Raw genomic sequence first — 11382 nt, 5'->3', positions numbered from 1 at the left:
TGCTGCGCACTCAGGCTTGAAGGAATCTCGGAGGAATCCAACCTGGATGGTTTTCTCCAGCCTTTACTCAGGGTCTAAGAGGCCTGGAGGCTGGGCGGACGCGCTGCCAGTCGGCCCCGGTTCCACCCCCTGGTTCCCCCATCCCTTAGCCGGAGGCTCCCGCCTGTCCACCATCCCGCCCTGAGTCCCCGTCCTGCCCAGCGCCCCCCCATCCCGCCCCTCGGGTCTCCTCATCCGGTTCCCGCTGAGCCCCCTTCAAGCCCCTGCACCCCACCCCGTTCCCCGGTCTACCCCCACCCCCGTTTCCACCCCGTCCCCACCCTGCACCCGGTCCCCATTCCCTAGCTCCCAGCGCCCTCTCCCTTGAGGCCGGGAGGGAGTTGTGGGCAGGGCTACCCCTTGCCAGGCTCCGGGCTCCAGGGCCTCCGACTCCGCCCTCCGCCCTCCGCCCTCCGCAGGGGCCGGGGAGCAGGTGCAACCCGGCGCCCGCCCTCTCCCCCTCGCTCAGGGCCCCCCCCGCCCCTCCCCTCCATTTCCCCGGCCCCCGCCTTATTCCCACGCCGCTCATCGCACCCCCACCCCCGCACTATCTCTGCCCTCCCCCTCCCACTCCCCCTCTTTGCAGCACCACCACCCCTCTCTTCACCCCTCCCCTGGCCCCGCCCCCCGCACCGCCCCTCCCCCACTCCTAGCACCGCCCCCTGCCGCCGGCCCCCCGCACCGCCTCCCTGCGCCCGCGGCGGTGGAAGGACTCTGGCTGCCCGAGTCCCGGGAGGCGGACTGGGCACCCCCACCCGCCGAGGTCTGGGCGGCTCCGGGCAGCCACCCGCCTCCTCCGCATGGAGCTCTCGGAGCGCGAGCAGGCGGCGCGGGACCGCGTCCCCAGGTGGGCGCTCAGGCCCGGGACGCCCCTCGCCCAGCCTGGGGGTGCGAGGGTGGTGGCGCGGGATCTGGAGATGCGGGAGTGGGACGTCGCGGGATTTGGGGGTGCGAGGAGTGGGACGGTAGGCGGTGGGGGTGCTGGCCCTTGCACCTCCCTCGGCCGGGGCGCATTCTTGCCGCTCTCTGCCCGAGACCCCCTTCTGCACCGCGGGTGGGCCCAGGGCGCGCCCCCCACACCCCGCCCCCCGCGGGTGGTCACGGCTCCTGACGGCCCCGCCCCTCCACGCGAGGACCCGCGGGCGGGGCGTGGACGAGGACCCCGGGACGGGACCCTGGCAGGGCGGGCGGTCTGTGCCGCTGGTCGCACGTGCGTGGGGAGCTTGATCTGGGGCTACAGGGAGTCTCTTTGTATTGCAGGATCGATGCGTATGGGTTTGAAAGGCCTGAGGATTTTGATTATGCGGCTTATGAAGAATTCTTTTCCACCTATCTGGTGGTACTCACTAGAAGAGCAATAAAATGGTCTAAACTTCTAAAGGGAAGCGGTAGTGTCCAGAAAAGCATGAGAGGTGAGTTTGGAACTTGGTCCACCATGCACTCAACCACCAGGTCACTGGCTGACAAATGCTCGGGGGAAGAGGGGTTCAGGATTCCTCAGGCACCCCTAATCCAGGGAGGCTGCCTTGAGTCTGGCATCTTTCCTAGGGATCCGGAGATTGGGAAATGGCAGGCAGGTGTGTGTCCTACGTAGGCCCAAGTTGAGGCTCCAAGCTTTGAATTCAGCTAGAACTTGCACCTTTGAGGTACAGGGGTATTCTTTCCAGAAGATGGGCCTGCTTGCTTTCCAGAAGAAAGTTGGTTCCCTGCTTCTCAAAATGAGATTGGCCAGGGCTCTCTGCTTGTCCATGCCTGTGACCAAGCCCTCCCTGCGTCCCCTACTGGACCCCTCCTCACCTGTTCTGCCCCAGCCCCCTCCCTTCTCTCTCTAGGCCTGGGGCCCCCTCCCTCAGGCCTCCTCTCCCTTCCTCCAGCACACCCCAGGCTAGCACCTGCCTCTCCTTGGGGTTCGTCCCCAGCCCCTCCCATCTTTTTCAGGGGCTGACTGGAATGCCACTTCCATGAGGCCTTGCGGAGCTCCTGTCTGGAATGGCACTCCCCCATCACACCACACAGCCACACACTCTTCACCCCTTTCTGCTTATTTTCTCCTCGCTGTCTCATGCAGTGCAGAGCTGATTTATTTTATCATTTGTCTCGCCTGCTGGACTCCAAGATCCCTCTCTGCTGGCAGGGATTGGTCAAGGTAATTGCTTCAGTGTTTGAATGAATGAATGAAGTGTTTCAGCGGTTCTCAACCTGTGGATCGCGACCCCTGAAAATACATCCTGCATATCAGATATTTACATTACGATTCATAACAGTAGCAACATTACAGTTATGAAGTAGCAACGAAAATAATTTTATGGTTGGGGATCACCACAACATGAGGAACTGTATTAAAGGGTCGCGGCATTAGGAAGGTTGAGAACCACTGGTTTAGGTGGTAACTGCTGGGCAGGTGGAAGGGCGTTGGTAGGAGTGTGCCCCTTGGTAGGAGTTAAGAGAAGTCAGATAAATGGTGCAGAGAGATGTGTACGGGTTTCCTGAAATAGGACATTGGTGACAATTAAGGCTGAAGACGGGGTCAGAGGCAAGGGACAGAACTGTGTGACTAGAATATTAGAGGTGTGTGTAGAAAGGGCCAGAGATGGAGCCAGGGGACCCTGCACGGGGCCCCATGTAGCCACACATCACCTGGACCTGGCAGACAGAAGCCAACTGTAAAAGGAATTATGAGCAAGGGGATGGAGAGATCAATTTTTGCTTTTAAAGCAGTTAGTGCATAGGGCCCAAAGTGATCCCAGCACACAGTAGGCGCCTGGGAAGTATTTGTGGAGTTGACAGAGGGCGGGGTGTAAGCAGGTGGGTCTGGGAACATGCTGCCCTGTAGGGCAGGGGTCAGGGGCTATCCCTAGACACTGGACAGCCCTCCCTCCTCCAGGCTATTACTGATAGGGGTGCTTAGTAAAAACTCAGCTAGCCCAGCCAGAATGGCTCATTTTTTTTTAGCATCATCCTGCACTCTAAAAGGTTGCTGGTTTGATTTCTAGTCATACCTGAGTTTCGGGTTCGATCTCTGGTTGGGACACATATGGAAGGCAACCGATTTCTGTTTCTCTCTCACATCCATGGCTCTCTCACTCTCTCCCTCCCTCCTCTCTCTAAGCATGTCCTCAGGTGAGGATTAAAAAAAACCAAAAACTCGGGGAAACTATCATTTCATAAAACCAGCTGGAAGGGACCTTAAAGTTGGTCCTTTGTTGCTTTACAGAAAGCTAATATTTTCCAATGTACCATGTACCATCCTACATGAAACATATGTCCATCCCTGCATGGGCCTCGTGTGTTAATGTGTTTCCAGCAGCACAACTGCCTTTGATTTTTTTAAAAATCCTCAACCGAGGATATTTTTCCCATTGATTTTACAGAGAATGGAAGGGAGGATGAGGAGAACGAGAGTGAGAGAGAGAGGGAGAGAGAGAGAGAGAGAGGGAGAGGTGAGAGGCACATCCATTGGTTGCCTCTTGAATGCACCCTGACTAGGGAACAAACCTGCAACCTTCGAACAGGCCCTTGACCCTTGACTGGGAATCAAACCCGCAACCCTTAGATGAGAAGGCCGAAGCTCTACCACTGAGCCACACTGGCCAGGGCTGCCTTTAATTTTTCCTTTCAATTTATTTTTAAAAGTTGACTAGTTTTTTTGTTTTAAAAAGTTACATACAAGTATTCAAAAGTAAACATAATTTATAGCATGGTAAAATGTCCTAACCATACTAAAAGATGTAAAGTGATACCAAGTTTCTCTCCTGCCCCAGGCTCCATTCTCCTATAAAGGTGACTGATCATGCCGAAACCGGTTTGGCTCAGCGGATAGAGCGTCGGCCTGCGGACTGAGGGGTCCCGGGTTCGATTCCGGTCAAGGGCATGTACCTGGGTTGCGGGCACATCCCCAGTGGGAAGTGTGCAGGAGGCAGCTGATCGATGTTTCTAACTCTCTATCTCTCTCCCTTCCTCTCTGTAAAAAATCAATAAAATATATTTAAAAAATAAATAAATAAATAAAGGTGACTGATCATGGTGACTGTCCTTTCATCTCCCCCGGGAAGGTGTGCACACACATGAGCGTGTGCATGCACACATGTGTGTAAATGCAGCAGCCACACCATGGGGCTGCAGTTGCTTTTAGTGCAGAAGAAGGCCTCCTGTCCAACATGGCTGACTCTGGACTACTGACCCAGAGGCCAGTTAAAGCAGAGCGTCACAGCAAGTGGATGTTTGTCATTCAATTCTGTCCTATCATCTCCTTTCCTTTGAATAGGTGGGTCCACTAATTTAAATTTTGTATCACACTCTCAATTCATTGTCTCTATTTTCCAGTATTGGGGTTTTTTTTTGTTTGTTTGTTTGTTGTTGTTTTTTGGTGTGTTTTTCACGTAGAGCAGGAATAAAAGCAATCTGAATACAGACTCCTCCCAGATGTTTAGTCTTTTCCCCATCCTGCAGTTGTCTTAAATCTGATTCTAAGATTCTGTTTTGCTTTTGCGTTGGGTAGCTGTCTCTTGCAACTCTCTAAAAATTTAGCTTGGTTTTTACTGAAATAATTCTTGCTTGCTTGCTTTAATACTTCTAAGATTTATGTAATGTCAGTTAAACTGTGTGATTATGGTGACAAGCATCTTTACAGAAAGCTAACAGGTTTAGGAATAAATATGTTTGATTCCTGACGAGCCGTCAGCCTAGGCCCTAGGGCAGGGGCGGGCAAACTTTTTGACTCGAGGGCCACAGTGGGTTCTTAAACTGGACCGGAGGGCCGGAACAAAAGCATGGATGGAGTGTTTGTGTGAACTAATATAAATTCAAAGTAAACATCATTACATAAAAGGGTACGGTCTTTTTTTTTTTTTTTAGTTTTATTCATTTCAAACGGGCCGTAGTTTGCCCACGGCAGCCCTAGGGAATGGGATTCAGTGTCAAGGTGAACTGGAGTGTCTCATGGCCTGATGTCGTTCCAGGAAGTGACACAGATTAATTCAGGGAGAGCGTGTGGTGTGACCTCACAGGGGCCTGTGATCCAGGGTGTTGCCACTGGAGCTTGGTGTAGTTTCCGGGTGTGACAAGGAAGCAGTTAGAGCATGGGCTGTCAGGGATAAACACAGCTGGACAAGTTGTTCCAGAATTGGGAATCCAGTTTTTTCCGGCCATGCATCCTAGGCTGACTGCTGTGTAGTCAGGTACGAGACATCTCGAGGAAGAGATGACATGTAAGGGATTTTGGTCCTGCAGTGACCAAGGAACTCCGTCTTGGAACCTCATCTTTGCATATCAGCAAGCACACCCTGAAATCTCCCTTTATCCTGTTCTTCTCACCTTATCTTGCTTTTGTTGTTGTTGTTGTTCTGCTTTGTTTTTTCTCTTTGGGGGAGGATTTTCATTTGCATTGCCTATCTTAAAGTCTCCAGTAACACAAGTATCTATAAACCTTGACATTCAGCCATGTTCAGGTAACTACTAGTGTGCTGCTTGACTATGCTACTGGTGGATATGATGAATATTTTTTTTTCTTTGTCTACAGCAAATATCCACTAGGACCCTTAAGACAGCTTACTCTTCCTCCCACAACCTTGAAGCCAAGTTCAACAAGCTTAGCCCTGGCTTGACCTAGCTCCTGTCCTTACTCCTGTTCACGTCCCATCTTGATGTGAAGGGACTCCACAAGGGGAAAAGCCTCCTAGCTGCGTGCTTCTTCTAGATCTCCTTCCCAGGAGATCGGCACCATGTAAATTAGAAATAATTTACAAAAACATATTTTCAAAGACAAATACCCCAAACTGGAGGTTTGCTTAACTTTGTTGGGGCAGACAGTTGGAGGTTAATTCTCTGGTGTCCGGCTTCTTTTTTTAATAAAAAATTTTCCCACTGTTTTTCCTTTCTATTTTATTCTTCTGCAAATGTCAGCGATGACCTGTGGGTGAGCCCTGCCCTGGGAAAGTGTTAGTCTCTGAGGGCAAGTAAACTATTTTCATTCTTTCCTGAAGAAACATTGTAAATTCAGATAGCAAACATCCAAAAGTAACAAAGACATGTGTTCTCCAACGTGATCTCCGACTGTATTTCAGCTACTAGACTGAGTGCTTTATTTATATTTTATAGATGAGAAAACTGAGACCTGCTCCAGGTTTGAGGCTAGGAAGTCACAGTAGAGCCAGTGTCTAACTCCATAGTGGGGTTTAGCCATTTTGTACTTTCCCTTTTTTAATTACTTTTCTTTTTTGCTATTTAAATCTTTATTGTTGAAAGTATTACATATGTCATCTCCCCCCATGGACCCCTTTCTTAAATTACTTTTTAGAATTTGTAGTGAAATTCACTCTTATTGGTGTATAGTTCTATGAATTCGGACAAACCCATAGAGTCACATAACCTCAGCCCAAGCAAGAGTCAAAGTAGTCCATCACCTTCAGAATCGCCTTCTGCTGCCTGTTTGTGGGCAGTCCCCGCCCACCCCTTCCCCACCAGGACAACTGCTGATCTCTTCAGCCATCAGAAAATGTGCCATAAGTGGGATCATACACCTTGTAGCCTTTGGAGTCTAGCTTCTTTCAGTTAACATAATGTGTTTGAGATGCATCCATTATCTTGGGTGTATCAATAGTTCATTTTTTATTGTTGAGGAATATTTCACTGTATGGTGTGCTACAATTTTTAAAAAAATATATTTTATTGATTTTTTACAGAGAGGAAGGGAGAGAGATAGAGAGTTAGAAACATCGATGAGAGAGAAACATCGATCAGTTGCCTCCTGCATACCCCCTACTGGGGATGTGCCCACAACCAAGGTACATGCCCTTGTCTGGAATCAAACCTGGGACTCTTCAGTCCGCAGGCTGACTCTCTATCCGCTGAGCCAAACTGGCTAGGGCTACAATTTATTTATTTTTTTTTATTTTTTATTTTTTTAAAAAATATATATTTTATTGATTTTTTACAGAGAGGAAGGGAGAGAGATAGAGAGTTAGAAACATCGATGAGAGAGAAACATCGATCAGCTGCCTTCTGCACATCCCCCACTGGGGATGTGCCCGCAACCCAGGTACATGCCCTTGACCGGAATCGAACCTGGGACCCTTCAGTCCGCAGGCCGACGCTCTATCCACTGAGCCAAACCGGCTTCGGCTACAATTTATTTTTTTATCTGTTCATCAGTCAAAGGACATTTAGGATGTGTGAGGCCAACATCCTATATAATAAAAGCCTAATTTGCTAAGGGTCCGGTCCTCTGGTTGTCCATTCAACCAATCAAAGTTAATATGCTAATAATATGCTAAGGCTGCACAACCGCTCGCTATGATGTGCACTGACCACCAGGGGGCAGAAAGTCAACCAGTCCACCAGTCACTATAACGTGCACTGACCACCAGGGGGCAGAAAGTCAACCAGTCCACCAGTCACTATAACATGCACTGACCACCAGGGGGCAGACGCTCAAGATTTGAGCTTCCCCCTGGTGGTCAGTGTGCTCCCACAGGGGGAGCGCCGTTCAGCCAGAAGCCAGGCTCACAGCTGGTGAGCATAGCAGCGGTGGCAGGAGCCTTCCCCGCCTCTGTACCAGCGCTAAGGATGTCCAACTGCCAGCTTAGGCCCACCTACACTGTCAGTTGGACATCCTCCTAGGGCTCCCGGACTGTGAGAGGGCACAGGCCGGGCTGAGGGACACAAGTGCACGACTTTCATGCACTGGGCCTCTAGTTATAAATATTCACCTACAGTGTTTTATGTGAAGTTAAGCTTTCATTTCTCTTGGGGGAAATACCTAGGATTGAGAATCCTGGGTCATATGGTAACTGTATGTTTAATTTGTAAGAAATTTCAAACTGTCTCTCCAAAGTGGCTGTACAATTTTGCTTTTCTACCATCAATGAATGAGATTTCCTGCTGTGTCACATTCCTGCCAGCACTTAATATTTTGGTATTTTTTATTTTGGACATTTGTTGTTGGAAAGACTATTCTATATCTGCATTGAAGTTCCTTTGCAACTTTGTCAAAAAGCAGTTGATTCTATTTATGTGGGTCTGTTTCTAATTTTGTCCTTTTCTTTTTTAAAACAGTATATTTTTATTGATTTCAGAGAGGAAGGGAGAGGGAGAGAGAGATAGAAACAGCAATGATGAGAGAGAATCATTGATTGGCTGCCTCCTGCACTCCCCCCACTGGAGATCAAGCCTGCAACACAGGCCTGTGCCCTGACCAGGAATCGAACTGTGACCTCCTGGTTCACTGTTTGATGCTCAACCACTGAGCCACACCGGCTGGGCGTTGAATATTCATTATTGAGGTCACTTATTTTCCTATATGTTTCTATGGTCATTAGAAAACTACTGATTACCTTTTCACATATTTATTTTCAATAAAAGTATTCCTCCCAAATGCTGTAGTTCTCAATTTATAGAGATTAGCTGCAAAACAAGACCAGGGCATCTGCAGCTGCAGCCGGTCGCTCCCAGCCAGGTGCTGCACACAAGCTCACGGCTCGGAGACCTGCTGTCTCCTGTTTTCAGTTTGCCCTCTCACTGGTCTCTGCCCCCAGCGGACTTTCCAGAACATCCATGTGACCTCGGTCCCCATCACCTCCAGGCAAGGACAGTGCATCTGAGCCTGGTGCACTAGGGCCTCAGCGTCTGTCCCTGCCCACAGCTGACCCCCCAGCCCTCAAGGCTCTGCTTGTAGCTCCCAGGACCAGCGGGGGGTCTCTTCCTGCTTCCTATCCCTTCACTTGGGGTGGCTCTGTCCCTCCAGTTTTCCTCCCCTGTGCAGTGCCTGGGTCACAGTGACTATTTCTGGTCCGAGTTGCCCCGAGCAGGGGATCGAGGCTGGGCCTGCGGCTAACCTGTCTTTACATCTGTGGAGTCTGGCACAGTTTGTGTGGCAAGAGGCGAGGGAGGACCAGTGGGTGGCCTCTGAGGCCCCTGTCTGGAGAGTGAAGAAGAAGTATAGGGTTATTGCAGCCTCCCACTTGGTTGTGCTCAGTTTGGGAGAGAGAGCAGGAACCTGTAATGAGTGTATGTACCAGTTTCAGGGGTGATGTATGAAGTTTAGCAGCTTTTGAATGTTTGATTTAAGGTGAGCTAAAGGCACTGAAATTAGTGCCATTTGCTCAAAGGGCCCTCTATGAGGTCCTGACCTTGGGACATGTCTGTCTGCCCTTCTAAAACTGTCCCTTCTCTCGGTTTCAGTGAAGCGCTATATCCGGAAAGGTGTTCCACTGGAGCACAGGGCCCGCGTGTGGATGGGGGTGAGTGGAGCCCAGGCCCAGATGGAGAGGAACCCTGGCTATTACCACCAGCTTCTCCAGGGAGAGAGGAACAACAGCCTGGAGGAGGCCATCAGGACAGGTGAGCATGGCATCCCTCCCTGGGTGCGTGGTGCCCAGGCGGGAGGAGGAGGAGCGGGAATTATCCCCAAATTGGGTTTGTACTCCATCTTCGAAGTCATGACAAGTCATGACGTTGACAAAGAAACAAACATGGTTAAAGATGCACCAACCGATTTCAATTTGAAATTATATTTTTCTTAAAGGAAAATCAAAACTTAAGTGCTCATGAAGGGAAAACGATGTCTTTTTATATATGATTTCAGAGAGGAGGGGAGAGGGAGAGAGAGATAGAAACATCAATGGTAAGAGAGAATCATTATTGATCGGCTGCCTCCTGCATGCCCCACACTGGGGATTGAGCCTGAAACCTGGGCATATGCCCTGACCAGGAATTGAACCGTGACCTCCTGGTTCATAGACTGACACTCAACCACTGTGCCACACTGGCCAGGTGAGAACAATGTCTTTAATTTATTCAGCAAATATTTGAGCACCTAGCTAGCTAGTGAGGAAAATGACCGTGGAGAGACCAGACTTCTTCCATGAAGAAGCCCTCCAGGAGAATGAGAAGGGCGCTGAGCAGCAGTCATAATACAGTAGGTAATGCTGTAAGGGATTTGTGCCTGCCAGGAGCATGTGGGACTTACAGGTACAGCTACACATGTCTCTTAAAGCCACACACCAGAGTTTTCTTTCTTTGTGTCAAACTCTTAATAGTTGTATAGGGATGCTGGCATTCTTGGCCTCGGATCTCTTTTTCTTCCACTTTCCTCATCTTCTATAATAATAAAAGCGTAATATGCTAATTAGACCGGACAACCTTCCGGACCAAGCCAGGGCTGCGAGGGAAGCCCAGGTCCCGGGTGCCAGAGGGAAGCCAGTGCCAGCAGCTCGGGGAAGGAAGGCCTACTCTTGCACGAATTTCATGCATCCGGGCCTCTAGTAGTTACATAGGCTCTCTGGCTCTTAAAAGTTCAAAATGCTCAAAAAAAAAAAAAAAGTTTAACCTAAATTGAATAATTACATTTTAAGGAAATACATCTGCCATTCTGATTTTAACAGTTTTGGGGAAATAAATATGTAAACACAAATAGTTCATTTTAAAAATTCAATTACTTTCAAGTGCTGAGAGGTTGTCACACTGACTTGTGACAGTGGGAGAGTGGGTGGTGTGTCCCTGTCATAAGGAATGGGGTCCTTCAGTCCTCAGGGTCTCATATGCCCAGGGTTGGAACCAGTGGGGAGAGCTGGGGGTGCTGAACCCTCTGGCTGCATCCTGATTGCACAGCAAACTGGGGTCAAAGGGCTCAGAACAGAAGCTGTTGCTGGCTTTGCAGGCACAGCCTGGGGTATCACTCGGCAGGGCCAGAAATGCTGAGTCAGGTTGGGAGGTCCAAGGGAGGCTGAGCATAGTACACAAAACAGAATGCTGCTGTTGGTTTGACAAATGAATTTAGAGGCTCTGTTTAGTGCCAGTATTTTTGGATAAATATTTTTTTATTGTGGTAAAATATATATAATATAAAATTTACCATTTTATCTTCCTAAACTGAAACTCTGTTCCCATTAAACACTGACTTCCTGTCCCCCAGCCCCTGGTACCCACCATTCTACTTTCTTTCTCGAGGAATTTGATGGCTCTAAGTGTAACCGGACAATCAATGGGTCTAGGCTGCCTGTCACTACTTGAGCCAATTAAGCAGAGATAGGGTTGAGTCATATATGAGCATTTATTCCAAAAATGCCCACAGTATGGGAGAACAGCAAAAATCTGCTCTGATTCCACCATAAGCCGGCTGCTTACTAGTATATTGGGTAGGACAAAGATTACATGGTGAAGTAAGAACAAGTGTATGCCAAATGGGCAGTTTTCATGTAATGAGGGCTGGAGATTTGCAAAGGCCTGTGGGTATGCAAAGGCTGGGGGTCCTTGCTGGCGGCTCTGTTTCTGCAACAAGGTTGTTCATCTTTCCATGATAATAGGCAGCTCCCAGATGGGGAGGATGAGCCAAATTTCCAGGTGAGC

The 11382-nt window shown here is 49.4% G+C and overlaps 1 protein-coding gene and 1 long non-coding RNA gene across 2 annotated transcripts in view; both read left to right on the top strand.

Moving 5' to 3' along the window:
- Positions 1–717: 717 nt before the first annotated feature.
- GRTP1 (growth hormone regulated TBC protein 1) overlaps positions 718–11382 on the top strand; it is a 32071-nt gene continuing 21406 nt past the window's right edge. Inside the window, exons 1-3 of the mRNA XM_059685177.1 lie at positions 718–886; positions 1300–1451; positions 9217–9375. Coding sequence (XP_059541160.1) covers positions 840–886; positions 1300–1451; positions 9217–9375 — 358 coding nt within the window. The 5' untranslated portion in view covers positions 718–839. The remainder of the gene's footprint in view (positions 887–1299; positions 1452–9216; positions 9376–11382) is intronic.
- Positions 3699–5906, top strand: LOC132226424 (uncharacterized). The gene is made up of 3 exons (XR_009451053.1): positions 3699–3819; positions 4050–4303; positions 5558–5906. It is a non-coding gene; the product is annotated as an uncharacterized LOC132226424 (long non-coding RNA).

This window comes from Myotis daubentonii, chromosome 2, assembly GCF_963259705.1.
Source record: "Myotis daubentonii chromosome 2, mMyoDau2.1, whole genome shotgun sequence".
Classification (NCBI taxonomy): Eukaryota; Metazoa; Chordata; class Mammalia; order Chiroptera; family Vespertilionidae; genus Myotis; species Myotis daubentonii.
This window is presented reverse-complemented; position numbering and strand designations above follow the sequence as displayed.